Here is a 27,746-nt window from a genome sequence, read left to right as displayed (position 1 = left end):
ATATGCCATTCTACAGTGATGGTTTCTGAACGAGTACAATGGCTGCATAAGGAGGTTAGAGGGCAGGAGGGAGACTAAACTTCTATGTGTTCAACTTATATTCATGTCCAACCTGCTGTTTTTTTGTCTTTATTTTGACCTCTGATCTTGATTTTGACCGTCTTTGCTGTGCAACTGTACTACTTTGTTAGGCGTTAAAAGTACTTGGTGAAGGTAAGCTGAGCAATACATAGTACTTAAGCAATATATGAGTATTATTACTGTGGAGGTGCCCATCCTCACAGCTCAATGAACAGACAAAGTTCCTTTGTAGAGCCAGAATAACTGCTCTGTTCTATCTGTATTTAGAGAATAATGTGGGGCATTGAACTTTAACATGCACGTCATAACAGCAAGCGTCTACAGTCACTTTTCATTGCTTATTTTACTTATCATTTTATTACCTATGGCACAGCTTACAGGGACTTTGGCATTATCGTCATTTCTATTACTTCTGAGTAGTTCTCATAAATCCTCAGTCTCTGCTGCGAAGCGGATGGTGGCCTTTGCTAAAAGCTCTATCGAGCATTTCAGAATTTAGTCAATCATAATTAAAGTGACATCTACAAAGCAGAAATGTCAAATGTGATGTGAAAGTTCAGTGCTGTATATTGCATGCACTGCTTACTCGCTCCATTTCTAGGGATTTTCACTATATTAGGTCTATGTTTAAACTTTAATGAATGCATCAGCAGTAGGATGAAGGGCTTTATTTCAGGTCTATGAGCTCTAAATCGTAACTGTCCTCATCAGAGTAAAAACCTGAAAAAATGAATTTGTTATCAATCCAGCCATTGAAATGTTTACTTTCTGTTTCTGTTTGTTAGGGTTAATATTTGATGACACTAATAATGGCCACTTATTAAAGCTACAGTTTAAAAGCTGTCCCAGTACGAGTGCAGATCTGAAACAGTATTTAATGACACAAGAAGAGAACTTAGAAGGCAGTAATAAGTGCAAAATATAATGTAGCTAAGGCAGTGACTTTGACTTGTTGGTTTGTTTGGTGTAACTATCTGCACACAGCGACGGAGAAGCATACTGAGGCCTTAACTCAGTGCAAGCCATTACATTACAGATCAACTCACACCTCCATCACATGAATGGATGCATGAGCATGTCACCAAAGCTGAAACTGGTCTGACCACGCAGATGTGGAAACCTTGAAATGACTCCAAAGAGCTCTGTTGGGGTTTTTAACTGCGTCACGATTTAATTTCCTCAACATTACAGAGCATCAGGTCACATTAAGAAGTCACAGACATGACCCCTTAAGTCCCTGTGACAAAACCTCCGTCCTCTGCTTGCATCTCAGGTGGGAGGGACTAAGTCACAGCAAGTGGAGGTTACAGGAGGAATTGTGTGCATTGAAATTGGCTTAAGACGATTGTGTCCTGTACTTCTCCTACAATGAAAAATGGTTCCAACAGATAAAATAAATAAAATAAATTATGCTCTAAACTAATTTGGGGGACAAACTGCCAAGTCACAAAAAGATGTTTTGTGTATAAAAACAAAAAAGATGGCTGTGTGGGGGCATTAGATCTTAGCACATTCCTCTTATTAGACATACTTGAAAAGCACTGAGCAGAAGTGCTCCACGGACTGGAGGAAAATTAAGCCCACTGGGCCAAATTAAATGTTTGAGCAAGATGTAAAGGTCTTGTACTCTACATTTCTTTTTGGGGACATCTCGACTTTTTGGGGACTGTTGTAAATAATAAAGACACTTAATCACTGTAATGAAAGAAATGCTAATTCTGAGTAAAGCTCTAAATGATAGAAAATAATTCTGAAGACCTTCATGACACAGTGTGGCTAATCTCTGTAAACAGACTCCCTGCCAAGGCTCTGCTTCAGTGGAGCCGTTATGTTACAAAGAAATGTCCAATAATTATTTGTGACATTGGCAAAAGTCTCCAGCAGCTGCTGCTTGACCGCTGCAGAGTTGTTGAAATGAGAGAAAAGTGTTGTATGTTTACTGTTCACAGAGACTCTCACATACTCTAATGGACGGATGTTTTAGTCGGTTATGAGTTATTTGACTTTTATAGGCTCTGCATGGACAAGCGCCAGCATACATCAGAGAACTTTTACATCCATACGTCCCCAGCAGGTCCCTGGGGCCATGTTATCAGGGCCTGCTGGCTGTGCATCATACAAGGCAACAGTGGCCCCCAGACTCTGGAACTCTCTTCCACTGAGCCTGAGATCTCAGTTTTATCTTTTTAAACTTTCTTTTGGTTAACTTTTCTTTTTATGCTTTGACTTTATGTGCATCAACACCCACATAAAGAAAACAAAGACTACTGAGGATGTCCTCAGAAGAATTGTTTCTCTGCCCTGGCACATTTTAAACACGTAGACTATCCTCAACACACTTTCTGTATGTATGTAGTGATGAATGGGGTAAGATGAGCCAGTTGGGTATGTTGACCCACCTTCTGTATCTTGACATCCATTCATTTTGGAAACACCCATCATTTCTGCCAGACTGTAAAATGAAACAGCATACGGTAGAAGTGATTCTGACATGTCAAATAAAATGGCTGCAACAACAATTATGTTGCATGTTGGTAATATGTCGGCATATAAAACCATGCAAATAATTTAGCTAAATGTTAGCTTGAATTGGTAAGCTACGCTAGCCTGGGAATTCCCATGCTGCTTTGCGCGCGATTTCATTCTCACTGCAAAGTCAGCCTGGAAACCACCGCCCTTATTTTTGCCTGCATTTGGGAACCAATCACAGAACGGGGGGGCAGCAAGACGATGACGACGTCTATGCGCTACACCGAAGCTTGTAGAGTGTTAATCCAACATGGCAGCGGACACAACGTTACCCTTCAATGCAGCCTTAGAAAGTGTTTTAACCCATTGGCGCCTGGAGCGACATTTACGCTGCATTCAGGCTCTTGAGATTTGAGCTTTTTTATTAAAAATGTGGGGATGGTAGAGCTGAATTAGCACATTCTAATGCAAGATGAGGGTCCTAGCTTTTAACTGCAACTTATTTCATGTTTTTATGTGCTTCGGAGGCTGAGATATTTAGGTTTTAATAGGCAGAGGGCACCTTTTAAAGGGCTTAGGCTAAAATGGGTTAAGTAGCTTAGAGCGCAAGTTTACTTTTATTTTACTTTTTTTTCTTCTTCTTCCTCGTCGAATTTCTGTCGTCATCTGGTATAAGTGATACAATTGGCTATGAATCGCGCGCAAAGCAGCATGGGAAGAACCAGACGCCATTTGATAGACATTCGTAGCGCCCAATAAACGGCTCTAGGCATTTGTAAACCACGCCTCAAATACGAGAAAATGCACACCTAGTTCCCAGACCACCATCTCATCAAGACTGCGTAGCTTTAGCCAGGCTAAAGCTAAAGCTACGCAGTTTTCCTTCCCCAAAAAATATCAACTGTGGGGCAAAATGAGCCCAATGCTGTGGGGTAAACATGGTCCATAGCTTTTGAGAACTGATTTTCTGTCCTTTGTTCTTCATCTTTTCTCTGGTTTAATTATTTCTTTGTCTCTCGGTCTCTGTGCTCTTGGTTGGTATTTTGTTCGAGCTTTTCCCATGTTTTCTGTTGTCGTTTCAGTCCTCAGTGTTTAATTCCCCCAGTTGTCCTCAGCTCCACCCACAGCTGCCTTCTGTCAATCTGTCACAGCTGCAGTCACTTACTCATTAGCGCCCCAGTATATTTATATATATATATATATGCTCTTTTTTGCCTTGCGTTGCTTTCACCATTGATCTTCTCCAATGTTCTGTTTCCCTCTTGTCTGGTTATCTGCCTGCCTCGTTGTTCTATTATTTAAGCTTTTCGAATTTCCAGCTTTGTTCATGGATTCCAAACTCAGCCGCACTTTTGGCTTCCAGACTGTTGATCTTTAACTTGGGTTCTCTATAATCTTCCACAACTGACATTGTAACAGTTAGAGGTTGGAGGAACTGCAAGGAGGGAGTAACATTTCAGATTTCACTGCCCTACTTGGATAAAGAGAAAGTTGGAGAGCATTATACTAATGTTGTTTTATAAAAAATAAGAATGTTAGGTTATTTGAAAAGGAAAAATTAGAAATAGAATTAGATCTTCAAAGATTTTATCAGTGGTTAATGGTGGTTAGCATCACTGCCTCACAGCTAGAGAGTTCCCGGTTCGAATCCCTGCTGGGGCCACTCTTGAGTTAGACTGACGACCTGTCGAGGTGTACCCTGCCTCTCGCCCCCTGTGGCAGCTGGGATAGACTCCTCTGGTAGTTACATTGGTAGTAACCATGTTAAGATATGGTTATAGGCTTTTGTTGTACTTATGTTTAATATTCCCTTATCTTGAGGAGTAAAAAAATGGCTCATCTAACTCTACTCCACCCGACATGGTTATGTACATCATGTATAATCATAGATGGCCAGTATATGTGTTTAATGTCTAATATGTGGTGAACATTTGTAGACTGTCTTTTCTAACTGACAGTTTAGATTTGAAGGAAATACCTGCCCCACCACCAAATTCATTAGAGTTTTTAAGGCAAGTTCTTTATACTTATGACACTGTCTGAGGTGTAAAGCTTTGCCATGAACAGAAATGTCTGACATTTTGATGTTTCACAAAATGTCCCTCATTATTTTCATGGTCATTTTTTAACAGTGTGGAGTTTAACCTGATTCCAGGATGTGCTTCTACACCCTGCTGCTTTATTAGTGGACCTTTTTGGCTCCATTAACTTCAGCAGTCTAAGCTCAGGAGGAAATTTTGTTTTGTGCTTTGAAAGTTGCCTCCATTTTCAATTTCCCAGTAATTTCAATCAGCCGCTGGACCACAAAGTGAATTCAGCAGAAATTTATGGTTAGAATACTGATAAAGATATTTTCTCGTCTTGTGCTACTCTCATACATCTTTTATCAATTAGTGAAGCCACTCTAACCACTGAAAGTGGAAAAGAGGTCAACCATCCCAGTGCTTCTTGTAACAATAGCCCCTTTCACACTGCCGAATAACCCGCGTTTAATTCGCGAATTTAGCGTGTCCGCTGTTGTGTTCACACTGCCGACCCGGGCTGCCGCGTCAACTCGACTCGCCTTTCGACCCGCGTCGGACCCTAGTCTTTTTGCCGAGCCGAGTTTGATGTGAACACAATCGACGCGGGTCGGACGTGGGCGTGACGTGAGGAGTTTAAAAGACAGAATGGACAGCTGATTCAGAACAACAGCGACAGGTGAGGACAAGTTTTACTCTGTTTTAGCCTACATCAAGTTCGAGGCATTTTTTAATATGGCCAACTGGTGAGACAAGGAGGTCCGCGAGCTCCTCAGCCCCCGAGCAGAGGACGTTATTTACCGCCACATGTCGGGGACGGTGAAGGATGGACCTCTGCTGGAAGGGCTGGCGAGAAAGATGGGAGAGCGCGGTTTCCCACGCAGCAAGACGCACCATAAAGTAACATCTCCATGAACTGCATTGCAAAAACGAGTTTTCAAGGTGTCCCGCCATCGTTTGTTTGAAAAATTTGATGCAGACAGGTGTATTTAACCCTACCTCCGGCGCATGGCTTGTGACTACGTCATTGTACACGCCCAGCATTTTATGTGTTTCGTGTGACGCTCTGCCACTAGGCAACTCCCCCTGAACTCGGCTTCAGGCGACACGGGTCACCCTGACACGCCAAGCGTTCACATTGCTCGACGCGGGTCGAAGGTGCAATTTGGACCCGCTAAGGTAGCGGGTCGCAGTGTGAAAGGGGCTATAGACAGTATATTGATGCAAGTTTAACACTCTGGGGTCTAAAGCCCACCGGTGGGCATTTTTGACACATCTCCAAAAACACATCTGTAACTCTGTGAGTTTTTGTCATTGAAACATATAAGTGACACCATTAAAAACCTTGAAACTTCTAGTTTTCAAATATATATATTTTTAAATAAATTATATAGCTGTCCCTTTTTAAAGAGAGTGAACAGAAATCTTTGGATTTTCTGTACTGTCTCACTGCAGCAGCTTCCAAGGCCACACCTATCACTATTCACATGTAAAGTACCAGGTGATTGAGTGGCTATTCACAGGTGAGAACACGCCCCATTCAGCCAGCATGTGGGGGAAGGCAGCAATGTCCTGCCAGTGACAGACAATTATCACATGGAGAGTGACAGGGGGGTGGGGGGAATCAGGGGTGTTACACCCATCTAATTAGTATTCAACTCTCAGAGACATTGCTTGGAGTTACCATTACTTTTTTACAGTTTGTGTGAAAACAAAAAAACATTTCTGACTGCACTTTTTACTTTTATGCAGCCAACACTTTTGTTTACAAGGTTCAACCTTCAAAAGTCTTGGCTAGATATATTTATAGTGTGTTTTCTTGCACTGTTTGAAGACCTCTAAAACTTGTTTTTTTGTACAGTTGTGTTTCCCCTCAATTTAAATAAAACTTGTTTGTATTACATTCACTTCACTCTCATATTGTTTTTTGTTAGGCTTTTCAGAATACAACCATATGTGTCACTTTTGCATAGATGTTTACAGTTAGTTGAAATACTTGAAAATGTCAAGGTGGTGACAACTGCCTCAAAGTCTCTGAAAAGGTCTTAGACTCCAGAGGGTTAAGATCTGCCAAGTTGATCTCATGGGGAAATCATACCTCAGCCAAAAGTAAATAAAACTATAAAACTTTCATGCATTGAGAACATGCATTGAGAATTTGGTTTTGAGATATAGAAACTAATACATTTTCAACCTTTTCTTTGCTTTTTTTTTTGTTCTCAGCATCAACACAAGCCAAATTCATTGAAAAAGTAGTTTTAAACAGACAAAAATCCTCCTGAAAAACAGTTAGACCAAATTTGTTAATACATGTCACATCAAATTTGATATACACTCTTGTTATATTTAATCTTTTGTACTTTATGCACTTGAGCGCTGCGGCGAAAGAATTTCCCGCAAGTGATATATAAAGTTTATTCATTTCAATTCAATATGAAACAGAAGGCTGACATTTCTCAAGAGAACCAAGTATGAGAGATGGATAAATGATAATTAGAAAGACAAGCTGAATATGAAATGAAAGAACAAAGACTGGTTTTGATATAACAGCTGTCATACAGTAATTGATTCAAAATTAAGTCTTAAGAATATGTGGTATACTCACATCTACTTTAATTTTTGTATATGTGTGGGAAACCTTTAAAATTTCTGAATTGGTGGATTTATGTGTACAAGAAGAAATATTCTCTTTAATATCCGATCCCAATATTTTACTTTTTTCCAAGGAGAACTGCAGTGGTGTACACATTTACAAATTCCCTGAATTTGGACAGGTCTGTTTTAGACACTCTTTTTTTACTCTGAACATGCTATTTTCTATGCTAATGAGAACAAATAACATGGTCAGAATGATGCAAAGAAAGTACAACAATGCTCGATAATAACAAAGTCTTGTGAAAGTCACATTTTTAGAGTGAGCGGCTTTTATGGGCAAAAATCAAAGATCAAAGCAGGAAGCATGAGTCGGATTAAATCGAGTCTAAACACAGTAAAAACGCTCCTCGATTCTAAAATGTGCATAATTTCACCTTTAGATATTTCGTTTCCAGTTATCTGACATATTTGTCTCTCAGCCCAAAGGAGACATCCACTGACTTAAGACTTCAGTTTACTTCATCACCAGGAATTTAAAGCAAGCTCTATCAGACATAAATGTGCACTTTTCTGTGTAGCTTATGATGGATGTGCATTATGCATGTTCATGTAGTGCCTGAAACCATCTGTAAATCTCATGTTTACATACATGCAGCTGTGTCTGCAAGTCATGTTACTGTGTAGTTTGATTTTGTCTAATTATAATGCATCACTTGTCTAGTAGGTCCTCACATCGACCCTGCATCAACCAGGCTAAGAGACAGAATAATGATCTTTGTTTTTCATGTTTTCTGTTTGGATACTGACCGTCACATGTCCATTTGTGTTTGCCGTGCAACTACCAGAGATGTGTGACAGTCCACTCATATCCGGTCTTCTGCCATCGTCCTTTCGAAGCTCCTCACAGCTGTCCAGCAGTCATGGCCCTGGCTTTGCTAAGCTGAACCGGAGAGAAGGTGGGTAAAATCACAGCCTATTTCAAGACTGAACTGTTATATGGCTTATAAATCATTCTTGATACACTTTCAAATAATTCCACTCGAGTCCACTCGCTGCCTAATATATCCCACCTTGCAGGTGCAAGATAATCCTTCATGTGATAATCACTGTTATCTACTGCAAGTGTCAGTGATTTTAATGCCGTTAGTTCTGCATGCATCTACCTCAAAATCCATCCAGTGTTAATACTTTGGAGCTTTGCACATGGATTGCTGACACATCCCTAAAAATCCCTTAAAAATCCTTAAAACGGCCTTATCCCCCAGGGTGTTGACATCACATGTGGTGTTAAAGAAGAATATACCAACGTTAAAGTCAATTAAGGTTTAACTGAACATCATATTATCTTGATAAAGAACATGAGAAGCCTCAGACCTGTGCCATGTGCCATGGGCCAGTGTCACAGTTTAAGTAGTCCATCGCTCACTCAGTTAAACCCCCCCCCCCCCATTATTCACATATAAAATTTAGCAGTTTTTCATCAATGAATAATAGCTGCATCCTTGTCTTCTTCTCTTCTCACTATGTTTCATAATCTCCAGTGTTTTCGGTGGTTGTTCAGATCAAATAGTCCGTAAAAAGAAGCCCCCTGCTGTTTCTGCTCTGATGTGTGGCAGCTGCACTGCTCATGACACGGCACACAACATCAAAGACGCGTCTCACTTGGACTCACATCAACTGACATCACACAATCTGACTGGTGGACTAAAAGATAGATAGTATGGTGGTTAGCGCTTTGTTTCTGCAGTGTTTTGGCGAACATTTTCCAACTGATGTTGGATCAGAGATAGATGTCAAACGGTATTTGCTGATACAGCGGCCTTCCTGCTTTTTTGGGAGCTTTCAGGCACGTTATGTACTCTGACACCCGGGACATAAATCGAATAAAAACACCATGATGTTTCCGTCTTTGTAATGACACAGAATCTGAAAGATTTTCCGCACCTGGAAGACTGCAGGAAGTGGAGCCTGCAGGTTACTGATTTCTTAGTATGTTTGATGGATAAAAGCTGTGAGCAAACCCACCTGCTGTGCTCCTTCACTTCTGTCAGCCTGTTTGGTCTTTTTTACCAACTTTAGTTTGATCCCCACAAAAAAGGATTGCATGCTTTCAGACAAGGACAAAATTTCTCTGATTGGCACAACATAAGTTAGAAAGCAGGTAAACACTGAGGACGCCTTTGCACACAAAGGTGCTGCTGGTCTGCAGGCAAAGTTTACTAAACATATTCCCATATGTTCCCTCAGTTTGTCTTGGTACAGGTTAAGCTCATTAGCTCCTGTAAAATCTGATCACTGAGTATCTTGCATCTTCCAGGTTGCAAAGCATTATTAATTCTCAAATCAGAGTTTAGAAGTGAAATATGCTGATTAATATTCAGTTTTGAAAGCAATTACATGCACTTCAGAAGAAATCCTCAATAGATAACAAAGTATTTCATTGACTGGACAATAAAAACTGCTTTATGTTCAAAATCCCAGATTGTCTCTTTGGGAATAAATAAATGGTTCATTTACATCTCCTCCAGCTGTTTCGAATTCTCCTCATACTCATATCGTCTTCCTCTGAGGAGATGCCTCATTTAGAAGTAATTTGCCAGCAAAATGTAGAGAAAGTCACATGGTACAACACATATGTTTAAGGAAAATGCTAAAATATGTTTTTATTGTATGAAGCACTCTGCAGTGGCCTTGTTTGGATTATAAACCTGTGCATCAACCCATGAGAAAACATTTAGTTTAAAGTCAGTTTATTGAAAAGTCACTCGCTGTATTTATTAAAGCAAATATATGGGAACCTATTGGAAATGTTCTGCAGTGATTAATTTGTTTCAGTTGGCAACAAGATATTTAACTAACTGATGCAGTGAGTAACTCCTCTGTGCTTTAATTCAGTTCTCAGAAGGCACATCCTCCAGTTGTGGAAAAAATGTTCCTGTTTCAAACAGGGTCAAATGATTGTTCTGCATCTAACAAACAAAACCACCAAGTTAAGAACTGTCTAATGCTATGTAAGAGCTTTGATTAATTGTGGAGAGCTATCATCTTCAAGGAAGTAAAACTTCAACAAACATCATCGGAGCTGAATTAAACGTGTGGTGAAATAATAAATCAATAGCAGAACCCACAGCAATGTTTAGTAGTGAAGGAGCTGCAGGCAGCGCATAGACTGGTCCAGGATTGCCTCAGTTTCCCTCTAAAACCCACTGCCCCAGGAGTAAAAACAATAACACTTTAACAGATTAACTGCTGCTGATCGATATCGGTGCATCCGCTCCAGCACGGTCAGTCATTGTTAAGTCCATTAAATCAAGTAATTCTATGAAATCCACAGGCTTCTAAGGAGGACATAAACTTGATGAGACTCAATGTAGAGGGAGCTGAAAACAAAACACTATAAACACTCATCCCACCAATAAACTGTCAAGTGCGTCAGGTCTAAGAACAGTTAAAGTATTAAGGCTTACTGTTGCTCCACACTAAACTTTATTATAAACAGTAAATAAAAAATTTCCTCAGTTCCTGATGCACAGTTTTGTGGATCTGTGACATTGTGTGTTCCGTCTTCTTCCCCGACTGTCGCAGCTGACCAAAGGAACTTTTATATACATCTTAAGATTAAGATCAGATTTATTGTCATGCATAAACACAAAGTTGGTCCTCTGCCTTTAACCCATCCAGGTTGGCACCTGTTGACACTCATGCACAGGGTCACACACTCAGAGAAGAAATGCCAACCTGGAGCGGTGGGCAGCCATTCACAGCACCCGGGGAGCATGGGGGTACGGTGCCTTGCTCAAGGGCACCTCAGAGGGCTGACACCTCTCCAGCTGTCAGTTTCACCAATCTTTTGAGTGGTGAGAGGGAATTGAACCGCCAACCTTCCGGTTATTGGACAACCGACTCTGACCACCGATTGTGATCGAGCAGTTTCACCAGTTTACCAAGACTTGGCTCATTATTTCTCTGCAACATTTCAACAACCATCATATTCGAGATGCCCCGTCTCAGTTCAAAATGTAGAGAGGGCATTTCATAAAGTTTAATTTACAACATAGTTCAGCCTTGAAGTTGGGCTGAAGAGATGAATCTTGAAATTAAAATCAAAACTGGGGGTGGTCTGTGGCGTAGTGGGTACAGCAGACGCCCCATGTACAGAGGCTATAGTCCTCGCTGCAGCTGGCCCGGGTTCGAACCCCGCATCGGACGGCCCTTTGCTGCGTGTTATTCCCCCTCTCTCTGCCCCCTGCTTCCTGTCTCTCTACTACACTGTCCTATATAATAAAGGCATAAAAAGCCCCCCCAAAAAAAACATTTTAAAATTTTTTTTAAAGAAAACAATACTGACCATCAGATTCTAATTTGATGTGATTTGATTCCAACTCATTCAAAATAAAAATAAAAAGTGGGGGAAAAAACTCGGCTGATTTAAGTTAAATCTAAAAAACACTACATAGGCCGTAAGGTGAACCCCGTTTTCGTTTAGGCTCGCTCCGTGCTCTCCGAACTACATGCCCGTTAGCTGATAAAAATGACCAAGTTATTTTGCACATATAAAAAAAGTTTCGCGTCACAGAATCCTGTACTTTTTTTAAACCGAGACGTTTTCTGAAGAAATATTTTCCGCAGGGCTGAATGACGATTTTGACGTCACAAGATACCACATGACCGCGCTGGACCAATCACGTTGCCGATTTACGACAACAAACTGGAAAAATGACAACCTGCCAGGTGCTGTCAAATCTAACCTACAGAAAGGAATCTCGCAAAATATCATTTTAAAGTGAACATAAAATAATAATTATCAACGATAATGCTCATTCATGTATTTCTGAATTGAGCCAAATAAATTCGAAATAGTGCTTTATTTACAGCACGAAGCACAATTATGCAAGTGACCTTTCATGTTGTCATTTTGATCAATTAATGGAATTCCAATAATTATTGATAACCACCCACGTGTTTGTAACGTGGGCTAAATTGATTCCAAACAGTGCTTTATTTGTAGTACAAACAACTATTGTGCAAGTGGATGAAAAGGTTACCTTTTCATGTTGTCTTTTTTATTAATGAATGGAAATAATTCTAATTATCAATGATAAGGACCATTCAGGTATTCATTTACTGATGTATTCACTAATAACTATACAACACATTACAAAATCAAAACAAGCAGGGCATACACATCAACCGGCATTTACATCAACCGGCATAAACTTATATACATAACCATAATAAAAGGAATGATACAAATGGAATAGAATAGAGGTAAAAAAAAAAAAAACGCGCGCACACACACACTATTCCCCCCTGTCAGTGTCAGGGCAGCTGTCATCTTCTTTATCCTCTGTTTCCTTTGTGGTGTTTGAACAGCTGGAACACCTGCACAAGTCTGTACAACAGAGTCCTGCAGAGAAACAGGAGGTGGATTTCTTGTCATCCATGTCACTTCAAGATTTCCATCTTCCAGATGCCAACCATGTCCAGTGGGAGATGGAGCGCCAATCTTTTTCTTTACACATGACCTCATTATTTTAGCCTGATAATTTGCCCTTTTGCAGGGCTGGTGGAGGGCATCACTTGTTGGGGGGATAGATAATTCTGGCAAGGCTGATGATGCCATACAGAAAGCTTTGTTCCTAGCCTCATTGATGTTTTCTGCGCTTGGCTGATCGTACAAATGGCATACATATTTGCAAAGTAATGCAAATGTAGATTGGTCCAAGTTAAATTCAGTCCCCAGATTTCTGAAAGTTCAGGTAGACATCTTTCTCGCATGCCACAGCAAATGTCTTCTTTTTGCCTTGTGGTGTCACACCCAGTGAATGTATGGATCCCAATCAAGGCTGAACACACACTGGCTCCGAGAGCTGATGACACCTTGGTAATGTCCATTATGCGTGTTCTGTTGCCCGTCCCTGTGAAAAAGTACAAGCTGCATGGCAAATCTTTCTGCAGACTCACAGCAATGACTGCTACATCAGTGTCAGGGCTCTAAATAATGACAGTCTTATGTTCCTGTGCAGCATGTTGTGCATGCAAAAACAACAGTGTCACATTCGTCGTGGTCACACTGCAGGTCTACCACAGCATGAACAGACTGCACACCTTCCAGTACAGTCACACAGTGACATTGGGGTTGATGTGCTATGTACAAGCTGAGGTTTTTTCCCACTGCTGTAAGATCAGCATGTGGCCACGCATCGTATAAGAACTCAGCAAGTGCTTCTTTATTTGTTCCTTCTGATTCCTTCCATTCCACCTTGTGCAGGTGAAATTTCCTCATGCTTAACAGAAGATATGTGCATGTAACAAGTCGGTCGAAATTTCGTCTTCTTCGGTACTGCTGGATGATCGCGCTGCCACTGCGGTGCTGTTTGTTTACAAGCTCAGCTGACATACCAGCTATCCGATTCGTCCATTCTGATGACGTCTCAACCGTGGCACCTCTCGCGAGCCAAACTGTTATTACGCCTGCCGAAAATGTACATACGCCTTGCCAGGCACTAGTTATTCCTTTAAACGTTGCGAACTAAAAAAGTACTGTGTTCTGAGCGGCGAAACTTTTTTTTAAACCTCAACATAACTCAATCTTTTTATGAGCTGAAGTGTGTTTGGTACGGAGAGCGTGGAACAAGCCTGGTGTTCTGAAGGAGTTTTCGAGGTTCACCTTACGGCCTGACGGAAGCCTTTCCACTCAGGGACCTTCTTGGTGGAAGTTTGGAGACTTCTTGCTCCTTTTGAGTTGATGCAAACGCTTTAAAAAAAGCACCAAGTTTTTGAAAAGTGATTCATAATTCTGCAAAATGTCTTATATTTAGAAACTGAATTCCACTGACAAAAAGTAACTTAACAGACAGAAACATCATTACACTTCTCTAACATAAAAGGGATTGTGGTGATAAGATGCTTGTTGATGTCATTACAGATTATTCTTTTCTTCTCTCTTAAAACTGCTAACGCTGAATTCTCACTGTTCTATTATCTGTGAGAATTGGAGCCTGTGACTTATTAGAATAATAATAAGGGCGGTTTACCACTATTTCAACAACACATTTAGGTTTGATTGTTCTTTGGAATACCATGAAATGAAGATAAATAATATAAATGTATCTACATCCAAAAACCAATCATGCTTGGCTGAAGGCAAGAGAAAAATGCTGTTAAGGATAGAAAAGAATGTTTTTTTTTTATTAAACATTAATAAACAGTTTTTTTTTTTATTTGTTTATTTATTTCAAGTCAGAATTTAAAAAATAAATTTAAAAAATATATATATATTTATAAATAACAGTCACTTTTGCCCACTGGGCATAGAAAACAACAAATGATAAATTAAACAACAGAATACCAGCTTGAAAAGGAGTGGGATGAAGACAAGCTTATTTACTCCCACCCCCATCCAATCCGCAATAGTTTACATGTTTTCAATTCCCACTATACTCCGTAGTCAACTGCATCAACAGTATTCATAAGTTTGCCGTATGACACAGTAGACTTTGTGCACTGTGATAAACACCATCTATCCTTAATCTCAACACTTTGGGTGTGTTAAGATTTTCAAACGAGATATTTTACCTTAATATTAACATTTCAGATGTCAGATTTGTCTGTTATGTCTCTGTGTATTTGATGTTACAAATGAGCTTTTATAAACCAAATTTAACATTCAGAGCCAGTGTGCTCATGAGTGTGCGTGTCATCCTTGTTCATGAGCTCAAAAAAAATCTTATACTGGCAGCAAACCTTTACTTTAATGTGACTCAGTACTTTAACTTCTGCACACAAAGGTGCACATTTTATAACTTTAATTGTTTAATGTCCTTTTTTGAGCTTCTACCCTGTAATTTGTCTCAGCCACAAGTTATATTCAGAATATATTTAATCATCGAAAATACCTTTAGCTACAGATTAAACTCTTCTAAGGTTAAGACATAACCGACCACACAAAGATCAGATGAAATGAGTTAAGATGTATTTTCTGTAAAAAAATGACTGAAAACTCTGAAGGGGTTATGTTACGTTGTTATTGCAGCTTAAAGGATAAGACCGGTTTTTTGACATTGGGCCCTTGATTTCACATTATAACATGATGTTCTACTCACCCCTGCTTGTTGTTGGTCATTTGGAGCTGTTCCGAAGATATTCGAGAGGCGTCTGGCTGCTCTCTTCTACCCAGGCTCCGCCCTCGCAGTGACGCAACACCTTCGGCTCTGCTACACTTACTCAGGCCAACTGCTCATTCAGGTGGATTCGAGTTCCCGAAAAAATGGGAACTCCACCCACTTTGTCGGGAAGCAATCAACTTTGAGCAGCGCCAACCAAGGCGGGTTCAAGGTAGTGACGTGATTGAACTGCCACTCAACCCATGGATTGTACACGGAAGCGCTTCATTCAATATCAACATGGAGCAGCATCAAGCTTTTGACACTGCTGTAGATGCTGTAATGAAAGTGTTCGACGGGAGATTCTCGTTAAAAATCGAGCAAAGAACAGCCCTTGAATCATTTCTTGACAGGAAAGACGTTTTCGCCTTGCTCCCTACTGGCTTTGGTAAGAGTTTAATCTACCAGTTAGCCCCGCTGGTAGCTAAATCATACGTCAGAGGAAAGAGTGGTGTGATTGGCTTAAGCTTAGGCACAACCTTTTCTGGCCACAACCAGTAGCAACCCGAGGGAGGCGGGTTGACCAGGCCATTTCGAATCGTATTCGTTATGGTCTTGGTCAGACCAGAATCTCGAAGAGATTTGAAAGTCTATGTTAATCAGGCTAGCTCTCTTCAGATATTCGGCCATGAAACGGTTTCCTATGGGCAAGCTTATACAGGCACAAACTATGCTGTTTATAATTTATTAATTACTCTACACTAGCACTGATAACGTGGAGGTGCGTCGCTTACTTAAAAAAATCCGGGTTATTGTAATTTTGATTTTTTTGTCGTAAAGTGGGTGTTACTCTCTTCATCGTCGTGCTACTGCCACAGACAGCCCACAGACCTGCTGCCTATTTATTCATTCGGCTAAAATTCAAAATTAGTAACCCGGATTTTTTTAAGTAAGCGACGCACCTCCACGTTATCAGTGCTAGTGTACAGTAATTAATAAATTATAAACAGCATAGTTTGTGCCTGTATGAGCTTGCCCATAGGAAACCGTTTCATGGCCGAATATCTCAAGAGAGCAGCCAGACGCCTCGCGAATATCTTCGGAACAGCTCCAAATGACCAACAACAAGCAGGGGTGAGTAGAACATCATGTTATAATGTGAAATCAAGGGCCCAATGTCAAAAAACCGGTCTTATCCTTTAAGTGTTTTAAAAATTTCAAGTTTTTAGAGAAAAGCACATATAATTTCTCTAAATATCGTGATGAGAGACTCAAGTTATATCTTAATCTTTGTGGATGTTCACATGTGTTTGTGACGTTTGTTGCTCTCTGGCCAGGAGCTGGAGGTTGGTCTCCACTGAGTTCAGACAAATATCAGTGGTTGGAAGTCGACCTGGGTGGACGGACACAAATCACCGCTGTTGCTACACAGGGTCGCTATGGCAGCTCTGACTGGCAGACGGCCTACCTGCTGATGTTCAGCGACACGGGACACAACTGGAAACAGTATCGACAGGAGGGCAGTAGAGGGGTGAGTTTTACGCCGAACCCTATGAACAAGAAACAAAATCCTCGTGAGGTAGTTCAAACAGGAGATTCATATTTCAGACCATCTTTTTAAAAACAGTTTCCCATTCCCCTGTTTGCATCAACTTTTTGGTTTCACTCACTGTCTCCGGGAGTGTATTACAAAGCAAAGTCAACACAACCTGGCTTAGCTGGCGTGACAAAACACTAAACCTCCTTTCAAAGGTAACAGATACTAACATGGTGATCATCTTTCTTTGTGAACTGTGCGTGCTCACAAAAAAAATTAAAAAAGGTGCTTTAATCATCATTTGATGCATCTTCTGCACAAAATGCACTGCGCCTGGCATTTCATTGATAAGTACAGCCGGTTGGATGAATGGAGAGGTGAGAAAAACATAAGAATTATTCTGGTAACGACATAGTCAATGCAATCAAAAGGATGGAAGTGCTGCTAGAAAATACCTACTTGTGCAAATGAGTGAAACCTATGAAAGAATTGTGCCTTTTTCCAGATGATTTAATAAGAAAATCTGAGTTCCAGAGCAAGTAATGTGTTCTGCCAAGGTTATGATTATGATCAAGCTCGTTGAAAAGAGAGACACTGAAAACTCTTCCAGTTTAACTGAACACGCTGATTCAACAACCTGCTTTGTAGTAAACCCCAGTTAGATTTACACAGTAAATCTTGTGGTTAGATTTACAACACAATGTTTCATTTCATTCATTTACTATGCCAAGTAATGATGCGGAAATATAAACATTATAATATACTTTAGAGGGAAAACTGACGGCATCTATAGCTTCATTTCCATAACCTCAAACACTTCCACTCACTGGCATCAGCTCCGTTTCCAAAATGTTCTTGCTGGCAGTCACCTCGACTTCGGTCAGATGACTTTTATTACCATAGTACTGATTCTTTGATATTAGTAATATTAACAGCCTGGCAAGTGGAAACATAATGAGGAGAGGAGTGGTTCCTGATCCACAAAGTTTGGTGTTGAGCCAAAACTTTTCACCGTGTCTTCAGAACAATGTGTAGAGAGAGAGCTGTCCTCTGCACATGACTGGACATGAATACAAATTCCTATTTTTGCTTTTTGGCTGGAGCTGGAATAGCACAATGTGGATTGATCTAAGAAGACTGATATATATTTCCCTCATTTAGGTTTGTTCACAAACAGAAATGTTTCTACAGAACAAACAGCAGGAAAATGAGTCTGCAGTTCATTTCCAGTAATCATTACCCTTTTCCTATGAGTTAGTTTAACAGTTAGAGCTAACTAAACTAAATAAATTCAGGTTGCTAAGAATGCCAAGACTTTCATAGTCGGATCAAAACTGATGTCAGCTGACCTCTTAGAGAAAACAAAAGAGGCTTCAGACGGCTTAAAACATCATTGACGCTCAGCACATTTGAGACAAATCCACAGAATGTTTCAAAAGTCTTTCCAAGGCTTTACAAATTAGTCAGCCGAGGTTATCACAGCTTTAGAGGTAGAGTCGCCTGCTGAGCTACATGATCTGTCACAATTCCGTCAGGACCTCCGCTTCCTTTAAGCTTCGGGGACAGACTTTGTGAGGCTTAGTAAAGCTTGATTTCTCTAATTCTCTGCTCTGCTCCCATCTTTTCACCTCTTTCTCACTTCATACGAGCTGGAAAGATTCGACAGGTTTAAGTAAAATAGAACATTTTCACACAAAAGTTTGAATATCTTTGGTTATATACAGTCAAAATGTGTTCTTTGGCTGTTTAAGCTTTACTGTGATTTGTGTTTAGAGTTTAGCAATAGAGGACTGTTTTCAAATTTTATTGCTTGAACTGTAATTTTAACGTCTGTAATCTAAAATGCTTTCCAAGCCAGGGCTAAAAGCTGGTCCACTGTTGATATGCCTCAGTCAGCAAGGAGGTAGTAACAGGAGAAACGGGCCTGTATCGCTGTGTGCTTTACCATTTTATCATATCTTAGTTTAAGGTGTATATCTGAGTCAAAAAGGCAGTTCATTTGTCTATATTCCTCCCACAATGACAATGGTCATAAGATGATGCCTGTGGGAAGAATTCTACATGAAGTAAAGTTTTGAAACTGCAGTGGGTTGAATTTAATTAATTTTCTGTGTAAAAATGTGCTTTTTTTCTAAATAGATGGACTCTATACATCAGTAAAAAGCCGTCTGTCTCATTACAATCATCTAGTTGTAGTTAATGTGGCATTATAACAGTGTGTAGTGAGGAACTCACATCATACTATTAACTTTAAAGAAAGATTGTGGTCCATCTTAATCCAGAAAAGCTATACTGTGACTCTCAAATGATAGAAAAAGACCTCTACATTAAAGAAGCTACCAAGCTACATTAAGATTTGCTTAAATTTGTCATCCAGCGTTATATTGTGATCATCATATATCCCATTTTTTCTCTCTATGTAATTAACCTTTATTTTGGGGAGATTTTCTAACTCAGGCCAGGTTGCATATCAAAAACGAATTTGCAGCTACTCGGCTTCTTCAGCCAAAAACAATCATTTGTGGTGTTAAGGCCGTTTAACACAGTGAGGACGGTGCAACAGAACAAGTAGCACTCAGTGTGGATCGAATACATCCTGGCCAGGATGTTTCACAACTAAAGCAACTCGTGCTATATTCCAATAACAGTAATACAGTCACAGTTCCAAAGGCGACAAGTCAGTCACCAAAGATCTGAGATTTCTGTTTCAACAGTTTGTAATGCTAGAAAGAATAGTCAGAAAACTTGAAATACTTCCAGGATTTGGTGTGAACAGGGAACTAAATGAGAGAAGTCTATGAATGCTGTTATAGATTACGGGGAGAACACCAGACTAGACGAGACAGACATGATCTAAAGAGTTTTAGGCTAATTTAAATTAATCTAGAATGAATGATTTAAGCCTTTATCATTATTGTGCACTAAACAAAGCAGTGCAAAGGCATTTAAGCATAAAAATGATATAAAAACAAAAAAAACACACAGATGTGTTTAAAAACATTCAGATCTAAGCCAGTCGTTCTTGTATAAATTTCTATCGACAAAGGACATGAATGTAGCACTTTTTAGAGTTGCATCGGTTTGGTAGCAGAAAAATTAGGCCCATTGGATTTAATAAAAAAAAATAAAAAAACTGACTGCCAACCGTAAAACATGCCACCAGGAGCTGCTTTCCTGCCCTTGGTAATGGAGGCATTGAATGGTTCAAAATAAAATCAGAAAATTACTTGGGCATTTTACAGAAATATATGTTACCCATTATGGAGTTAAATTTGTCTCAATAATATTTGTATATACGCAGAAGGGGATCCACAAATATGTCTTGATTTGCATGTGTGTTTTGATATCTACAAATAAAAAAATCATATTTGTAACTCGTATATTGATTTTTACAAATATAGATGTGCATTTGTAAATAAAATGCCATTTGTAAAACCAAAAAAATCATTTGTGAAATGTGATTCTGCATTTCTGAATCACCAGCACACACATTTTTCACTTTCCACAGTTACGTGTTTTTGAGACGTTCTTCGCATGAAAGTCGCACAAATCCACACGTAAATATTTCTTGACTTGCATTCGTGTTTTGATATCCACAAATAAAAAAAAACATATTTGTAACTTGTAAATTGGTTTTCAAAATTGTAGATGTGTATTTCTAAATGAAATGGCATTTGTAAAACTGAAAATTGCCTTTGTGATATCTAATTTTGCATTTGTGCATTAACAGCACACGTAGGTTTCGTTTTCGCATTTGTGAATCAGCACACTGACTGCAGACCGCAGATCGGGGCGGAGATCAACGTTGAGGGGGCGGAACGTTGAGGGGGCGGAGCTCAATGACTCCTTTGCGGGAGCCATCTGGTGGCGGAGACCATGCAGCACATTCACAAACAGCAAGCAGCACCGAGTTGCCTAAAATAAGGAATCAATTATAACTGTATATAAAACAATTATAATAATATATATTAGATATATAATTATATATATATGAAACAATTATATATATTAGATAGATAATTATGTGTATATATAAGCACACAGTTTGACCAATCAACTATCTGCAGACTGAGATCAGCTGATTATCTGAGTCAAGACTGTACCGTTGCCTGTTTGGGACGAAAACCTGCAGCTGGTGATGGAAATTGAATCATTTTGAACCATTGTCTCATAAAGTGGTTCACTACCCGAAGCTTCATTCAATTCCCTTGGGTTACATATACTGGCAGTAGCGATTGTTGCACCAAATAAAGCAAATATGATACATCTCTTCTGTATATAATAACACAATAATTTAAAAACAATGTGAAAAATTTTGGTTTGTCATTCATATTTTCTTTGGGAGTGTAGTTGGTGTAATAAAGAGGGTGCTTGTGTTACTTCACGTGTTTTTATTCAAGAAAAGTAGTTTTTGCACAGTAGAAGGGCTCAAACGGTTTCTTATTTTTTTTAAGACAATTTCTCCAGCGAGTTTGAAGCATGCTTCGAAGCTTCGGTGTCATTTATTTAAAAAAAAAACGAGTGTAGGGGTATAGTACTATAACTTGTTTTATGAGACACACATCTCTCTTTCTTTTTTTAAATAAAAAATTGACAGTTCTCGTTTATTTTTGAAAACCGGAAGTCACCACATGCTGTTGAAAGTTAGCGCTGAGTTTCTCAGTCGTCTCCGTGGTGTAAGATAATAACTAAGCTAATAACTAAGAACACAGTGTATCGTCACAGAGAGCATAGCATATTTTAAAATGAAAAAAATGTTACTTTCTTCCTTGTCTGTCACAAATATTGCAAAATAGCACATTAAAAAACGAATCTACTTCTTCTCCTCCACACAGTCTTCTTCTGCAGTTCAATGTGTTGTTCTATGTTGAGCATCAACGTTGAGCACCGACACCAGATGGCACCCGCAAAGGAGTCATTGAGCTCCGCCCCCTCAACGTTCCGCCCCCTCAACGTTGATCTCCACCCCGATCTGCGGTCTGCAGTCAGGGGCTTCTCGCACGATCAGCGCACGTATTTTTAACAGAACAGGAAAAAAGAATAAGGGCGCAAGGTGCAGAATGCAATATACCTCTAGGAAAAGTTAACAGTGCACAAGAACATGTGTGCATTCAGAATAAAAAGTATACAAATTTCCAGCATGTAAACATTGACAACAAGCAATAATAAAATAATACTGTTACTAGTGCAAAAGAACAAAGAAACACTATTCAGCACAAGAAGAGCAAAACCAAACCATGGCGTGTCAGCGGAGGGTCTGTCCACAAGCCCCACACAACTGAAGTGATACCACTGGACTGGTAAGTGGAGGCTCAGAGTCTCCGTGAATGCAGGACCTGTAAAATAAATAAAGTGAAATAAACTAAACAGTAAAAAGCATTTATTTCAAGTTACAGTCTACACTTTAGACAATTGATAATGGCTTAAATCTAACCAGGAATGTACGCCTTGCAATCACACATAAGTACCCTAGCCAACCCAGAACTGGTTTGTTCACTTTGCAGCCCCCAGCACCCAACACAATAACCTGCTACAGTATGTGTCGTTGGGCTAAAATCAAATGACAACTAAATACCTAAACATAAGCTTTAGCATACATCAAAACATTGGAAACGTTTGTGTACATTGAACATCTCGTTAATCTAGTGTTTACAAAACAAGTCGCAGTTAATTACGTTGTCATTTTGGTCAAGAAGTGTCTAAATGCAATGTAATTACAACACACTAAAATGCATGAAAAGAACCTTACCTTTGCCAGTACAACGCTGTTATCATCACCAGAGCCACCTGGAGGCTTGTAGATGGCCAAGTCCTGCACCCAGCCACAGCAGAAAGTCTCGTACGATTCCAAAGATTTGTGACTTTTAAACTCCTGCATAGTGTAGTAACTTACATCAAAGACAAGATAATTGACTATGTCCATATATGTGCACGGAGGTAACTGGTGCAGGTCTCTGTGCCATTCTGCTGCAGGGAGCTCCTAAGGATCAATATTTTGGATGCTGGACAGTTTCTCCAAATACCGCTGCTTTGCGCTTGTAATAAGCTTGTCCCTGCAAGGTCCCTTTTCTTTCGCCTTATCTCTCTCCATTGCTTTGCTTTCTTTCTTTCTTTTGTATTCCTCTCTGCCCTGCCGAAATGACAAATGCGGGAGGATATCCGTTAAGTTAATGGCGTTGCCCCTGGCAACCAATAGATTCTTCTGCCAACATGGCCGACCGGCCGACCGGAGTCACGTGACTCCTCATTCTCAATACTTAATCTATTGCGTGTTACCATATTGCCCTCACTCTGAATACTGTCAGAAAAAAATAAAACATGAAAAATAGAGAGTCTCTGAACTATTTACATTTACATTTAACTATCATAATTTGGGGCGAGGGAATTGTTCTTAGGGCCTACTGAAGTTGGAGGTAGCTGCTCATCATGCCCACGTTGTTCGGCCATGGTTGAATTTGAATGAATTGAAAAATTCGATGAAAGTCAAGTGAAGCATAGCCGTTATGAGCTTTATAGAACAACACCTACTGGATTAGGAAGTAGAGGTAGGCTATTTGTGAATCTGGGTGGCTCCCTCTGCCGCAAAGATTGTCTCAAAAATACGTGCGCTGATTCACAAATGCGAAAACGAAACCTACGTGTGCTGTTAATTCACAAATGCAAAATTAGATATCACAAAGGCAATTTTCAGTTTTACAAATGCCATTTCATTTACAAATACACATCTACAATTGTGAAAACCAATTTACAAGTTACGAATATGTTTTTTTTTATTTGTGGATATCAAAACACGAATGCAAGTCAAGAAATATTTACGTGTGGATTTGTGCGACTTTCATGCGAAGAACGTCTCATAAACACGTAACTGTGGAAAGCGAAAAATGTGTGTGCTGGTGATTCAGAAATGCAGAATCACATTTCACAAATGATTTTTTTGGTTTTACAAATGGCATTTTATTTACAAATGCACATCTATATTTGTAAAAATCAATATACGAGTTACAAATATGATTTTTTTATTTGTAGATATCAAAACACACATGCAAATCAAGACATATTTGTGGATCCCCTTCTGCGTATATATACAAATATTATTGAGACAAATTTAACTCCATAACCCATTGTCAATAAGCGACTTCAACACGAGAGCGACTAGAAGCACATCGTTATTGGCACAAAATCTTGATTAAGAAAGTAAAGATGGTTTTAAACTGGCACATAAAAACACTGGGAAAGGGTTTAAATCTGACACAGCAAAAAGCACATCTGGTAACGTGCTAAGAGTTTGAACATGGAGCAGTGGAAGAGAGTTAAACACTACTTTCCTTTCGGAATAGTCTGAATTAAGCTTTTAAAATTTAGTGAGGTCAAGAATTGTGGCCGAGACTGTATGTGAAAATGTGAAAGTTATTCAGTAGTTTCACCAGCAGCACTTAATTTCCAGGTTAGCAAACAGAAATACTCCCTGTCCTAATTATATTTTGGAGCTGACCGAGCAGGTGTTCAGGAGCATGTTTCAACACCTGGATTTGATACATAGCTAACTGCTCCTCGGTTATTCCGAGCATGTAGCCAGCTGCCTTGCAATTTCAAACCTGTGCAGATTTAAGTGATTTATAGTATGTGGCCTGGCCATGTCTCAGGTGGAAGAGTGGCCACTTTCAGCAAGAAGATTGTTGGTTCACTCCCTAACCTCTGTTTGTTGTGTCCTTGAGTAAGACATTGAACACCACATTTTTTCTGATATGCTCTTCAGTGGATGATTGTAGAGGGTGAAACAGATTTGTCATTTTTCCCATAAAAGAGATTGTAGTTGGTATGTTCAGAAAATTTTGCTAAAATGTTTGAGATGTGTCACAAAGGGGTAGATGCAGTATCACACTATGGCTGGACCAAACTTTGTTTTGGTATTAATAATCTAACATTGGTATTAACAATGGATGCGCATTTAACCCTTAAAAGCCATGGACACAGCAGTCTCTGTGTCTGTTTGGGGAGAAGAGTATTCAAAATCCACCTGTAGATTAAGTCCAACTTGAATCTATGGGAGCTGCTCTTTAGTTCCCTATACAGATGTGGGATGTAACACCACTGCCATAAAACAAAGCTTCCACACATGTACAGCCATACACACTAGGGATGTCCCGATCAGGTTTTTGTGCCCCCCCGAGTCCGAGTCATTTGATTTTGAGTATCTGCCGATACCGAGTCCCGATTGGCGAAGAAACAGATCCAGGATGTTCCTGATTTTTTTTATTTTATTCACCTTATTTTATCATTTAACACTTCTAAACAGAGCACTTCTGTGAGGTAGCTTGAACAAAAAAAAAGTAATCAAGCAATAAAAAAATTCTTCACGTTGTAGTTTAGTGCAACAATGTCTAATATAAAAACGAGCAGCAGCTCAACTTGAAATACCTGGCAGCCATGTAAACAAATAAGCAAATAAAAGTGCCACTGTGTTATAAAGTAAGGCCAGTAATGTGCTTTTGGGAACTGCACTCCTAATTCTTACTCTCCTCCTCTGGCTTCACAGAAGGAAATGCACGTTTTTCTTGATGAAAACCAACATCTCTACCATGTCAGGTTTGAGCCTGTTCCTGTTCTCGTCAAGGATGTTAGCCATGTCCTTGCCACCTCTTGAAATCCCAAGTTTGCATATCACGTTTTTGTCATCCACTTTAAAATACCTCCACACTCCGGACATTCGGCCCCCAGCTTTAAGCTGCTGCCGTGTTCTGCTTCGCTTTACGTCACACAGCAAAGTGACGACATGCCGCATGCGTTGTTTCTGTATGGAGTTGAGACCATAGACATAAAAATTCGGGGAGTTATGATTATTGTAGTTGGGGATATACACCTTCAGTCGAAATAAATGTAATGTGGGAGCATTAGAGACCCATCCAAGATGGCGGCCGCGGTGATACGTCAGCTCCAATAGGCAGGGTCAGCCTATGAGGCGACTACGTGTATTATGTCTATGGTTGAGATGGTCTGACGATACCACCACATAACAGTAAATACTAAACTGTTATTTTTTCCCCATTTGCTTTGAAATATTATAGTTCTGATAAAATAAAAAATAATTAGAATAAATATACATATATAGATAGGCTACATATCTGATCCCTGATCGGGATTGTTAGATTCGGTTCTTTAGTAGGAGGCTCAAGAACGGACCGAAGTAATTCAAGTGAAAATGAAGTGTTTATTGGTAGTCACACATCCAAGCATATCAGCGCTGGGCTCAGTGGAACAGAGCTCCCGCAGGAAGTCTGTCAGACTGGCCCTGATTTCCGGTTACAATTCGTATATATGTCTGATAGTTTCCCACGGTGGATCCCTTGTTGATCAAATGTGATTGGATATGCACACTAACCCAAATAATGTGTGTGTGTGAATCTGCCCTTGCTTTCCCAGGCTTTCCTAATTGTTTTGTCTTTCTACTCCTGGATCACTTTAGGTCATAATGGAAAAGTACTGAGACTTATTTCATTCATAATGTCTAAGAACAAAGCCAATTTTAACAGGATGAAACGTCCAATTTCGATCAAGTCTGAAACCACGTGATCGGAATATCCCTGATACACACTTGAATTGGTTCTCATGTTGAAGAGGCCACAAAGATGCCATCAAAAGCTCACAAAAATGTCAACCGACCACAAAGCAAAATGGTGTGGTGTAGGGTTGGAAACCAAAGTCGTATCTCAGCCCCAAAGCGCTCCAGGGCAGTTTCAGGTCTGTTAATGCACATAACAAAGGTCAGTGCATTTCAAAATGAGTCAGAAGCTCATCGTTTTGAGGTTTAAAAACTTCTCTACTGTTGCTCTGAAGGTTAAAAAGAAAATGTCGAGCCTCAGAGGTTATTAAATGTTATTCTCAACCAACTATGTGTTTATCAAAGAGTCTAATTTATCCGAAGCTGCAACTCATTCACAACTAATTTTCTACCCGACTGAGAAATCCCTCACAAGGGACATGGCCACGTCTCCACAATATTACCTTCATTAAGAGGAAAATCAAATGCTCTTATTTCATTCAATATAAACACAAGAAACTTGTGCTAAAGAAAATAAAAAATAAAATAAAATAAAATAAAGGACCAGACTCAGTGAATAATTCCCTACACTCCGTATTATATAGATCAATGAGCAGTGCTGACCAACATATCATTGGGGTCATCAGGTAAGAACCTCCTTTCATCAGTGTTTCGTCTAGTTGGGCCCACGACACCTCCAGGAGGCTAGACAATGACCACTGGCGTCCCAGAGTCACCCCCCTAATGCCAGCCAACACTGCCCCTCACACCACAACGACCATAATCTACCTCAGCCTCTCACCAACTGCACACCAGTTAAAGCGGGGTGGGGATGCAAACCCTGGTTCGGGTAGGGGGAGAAATAAAAGAGGTAAGAAAAGCAGGAATGGGATTCAAACCCTGGTTCGGGTAGGGGTAATGAAAATATAGAGAGTGCCAGAGGTGGAGGAAGGACAAGACACACTAGCAGATTCAGCAGACAAACTCACTTAAATAGTCCTATAATCACTAAAATACCAGCAAAAACAAATCCATACAACTCACTCCAAGCCAACTCACCCAAAATGGCCGCCTGGTTTCAAAAGGATCACATGTGCCAAACCCTCCACTTAAATAGCTTGAACTTCTTCTTTGCTTATTCAAAAGTCTGTTTACCCTAAGTGCTCCCCCTGCTGGGCCCCCAGCTGCTATTGCTTCTTCTTATCCAAATCCACTGACTGGATTGTAATGCTTTATCTGAAACCTCCTGCACTATTTTTCTCACACTCTGTCCAGTTACACCCAGCTCCCTCAACAATGAGACAACAGACTTTGCAACAAATCCTCTACATCCTACTTCCACTGGACAAATTCTAACCTTCCATCCTCGCTGCTCTGCTTCTGCCCCCAACTCCACATAT

The 27,746-nt window shown here is 39.9% G+C and overlaps 1 protein-coding gene across 1 annotated transcript in view; it reads left to right on the top strand.

The window, feature by feature from the left end:
* Positions 1 to 27,746, top strand: part of LOC142397121 (contactin-associated protein-like 4) — an 86,808-nt gene that overhangs the window by 13,429 nt on the left and 45,633 nt on the right. Inside the window, exons 2-3 of the mRNA XM_075480470.1 lie at positions 8,012 to 8,122; positions 16,609 to 16,802. Of these exons, the coding sequence (XP_075336585.1) occupies positions 8,012 to 8,122; positions 16,609 to 16,802 (305 nt within the window). The remainder of the gene's footprint in view (positions 1 to 8,011; positions 8,123 to 16,608; positions 16,803 to 27,746) is intronic.

This window comes from Odontesthes bonariensis, chromosome 2 (assembly GCF_027942865.1).
Source record: "Odontesthes bonariensis isolate fOdoBon6 chromosome 2, fOdoBon6.hap1, whole genome shotgun sequence".
Classification (NCBI taxonomy): Eukaryota; Metazoa; Chordata; class Actinopteri; order Atheriniformes; family Atherinopsidae; genus Odontesthes; species Odontesthes bonariensis.
Note: the sequence above shows the minus strand (reverse complement) of the source record. Positions and strands in the feature narration are given on the sequence as shown.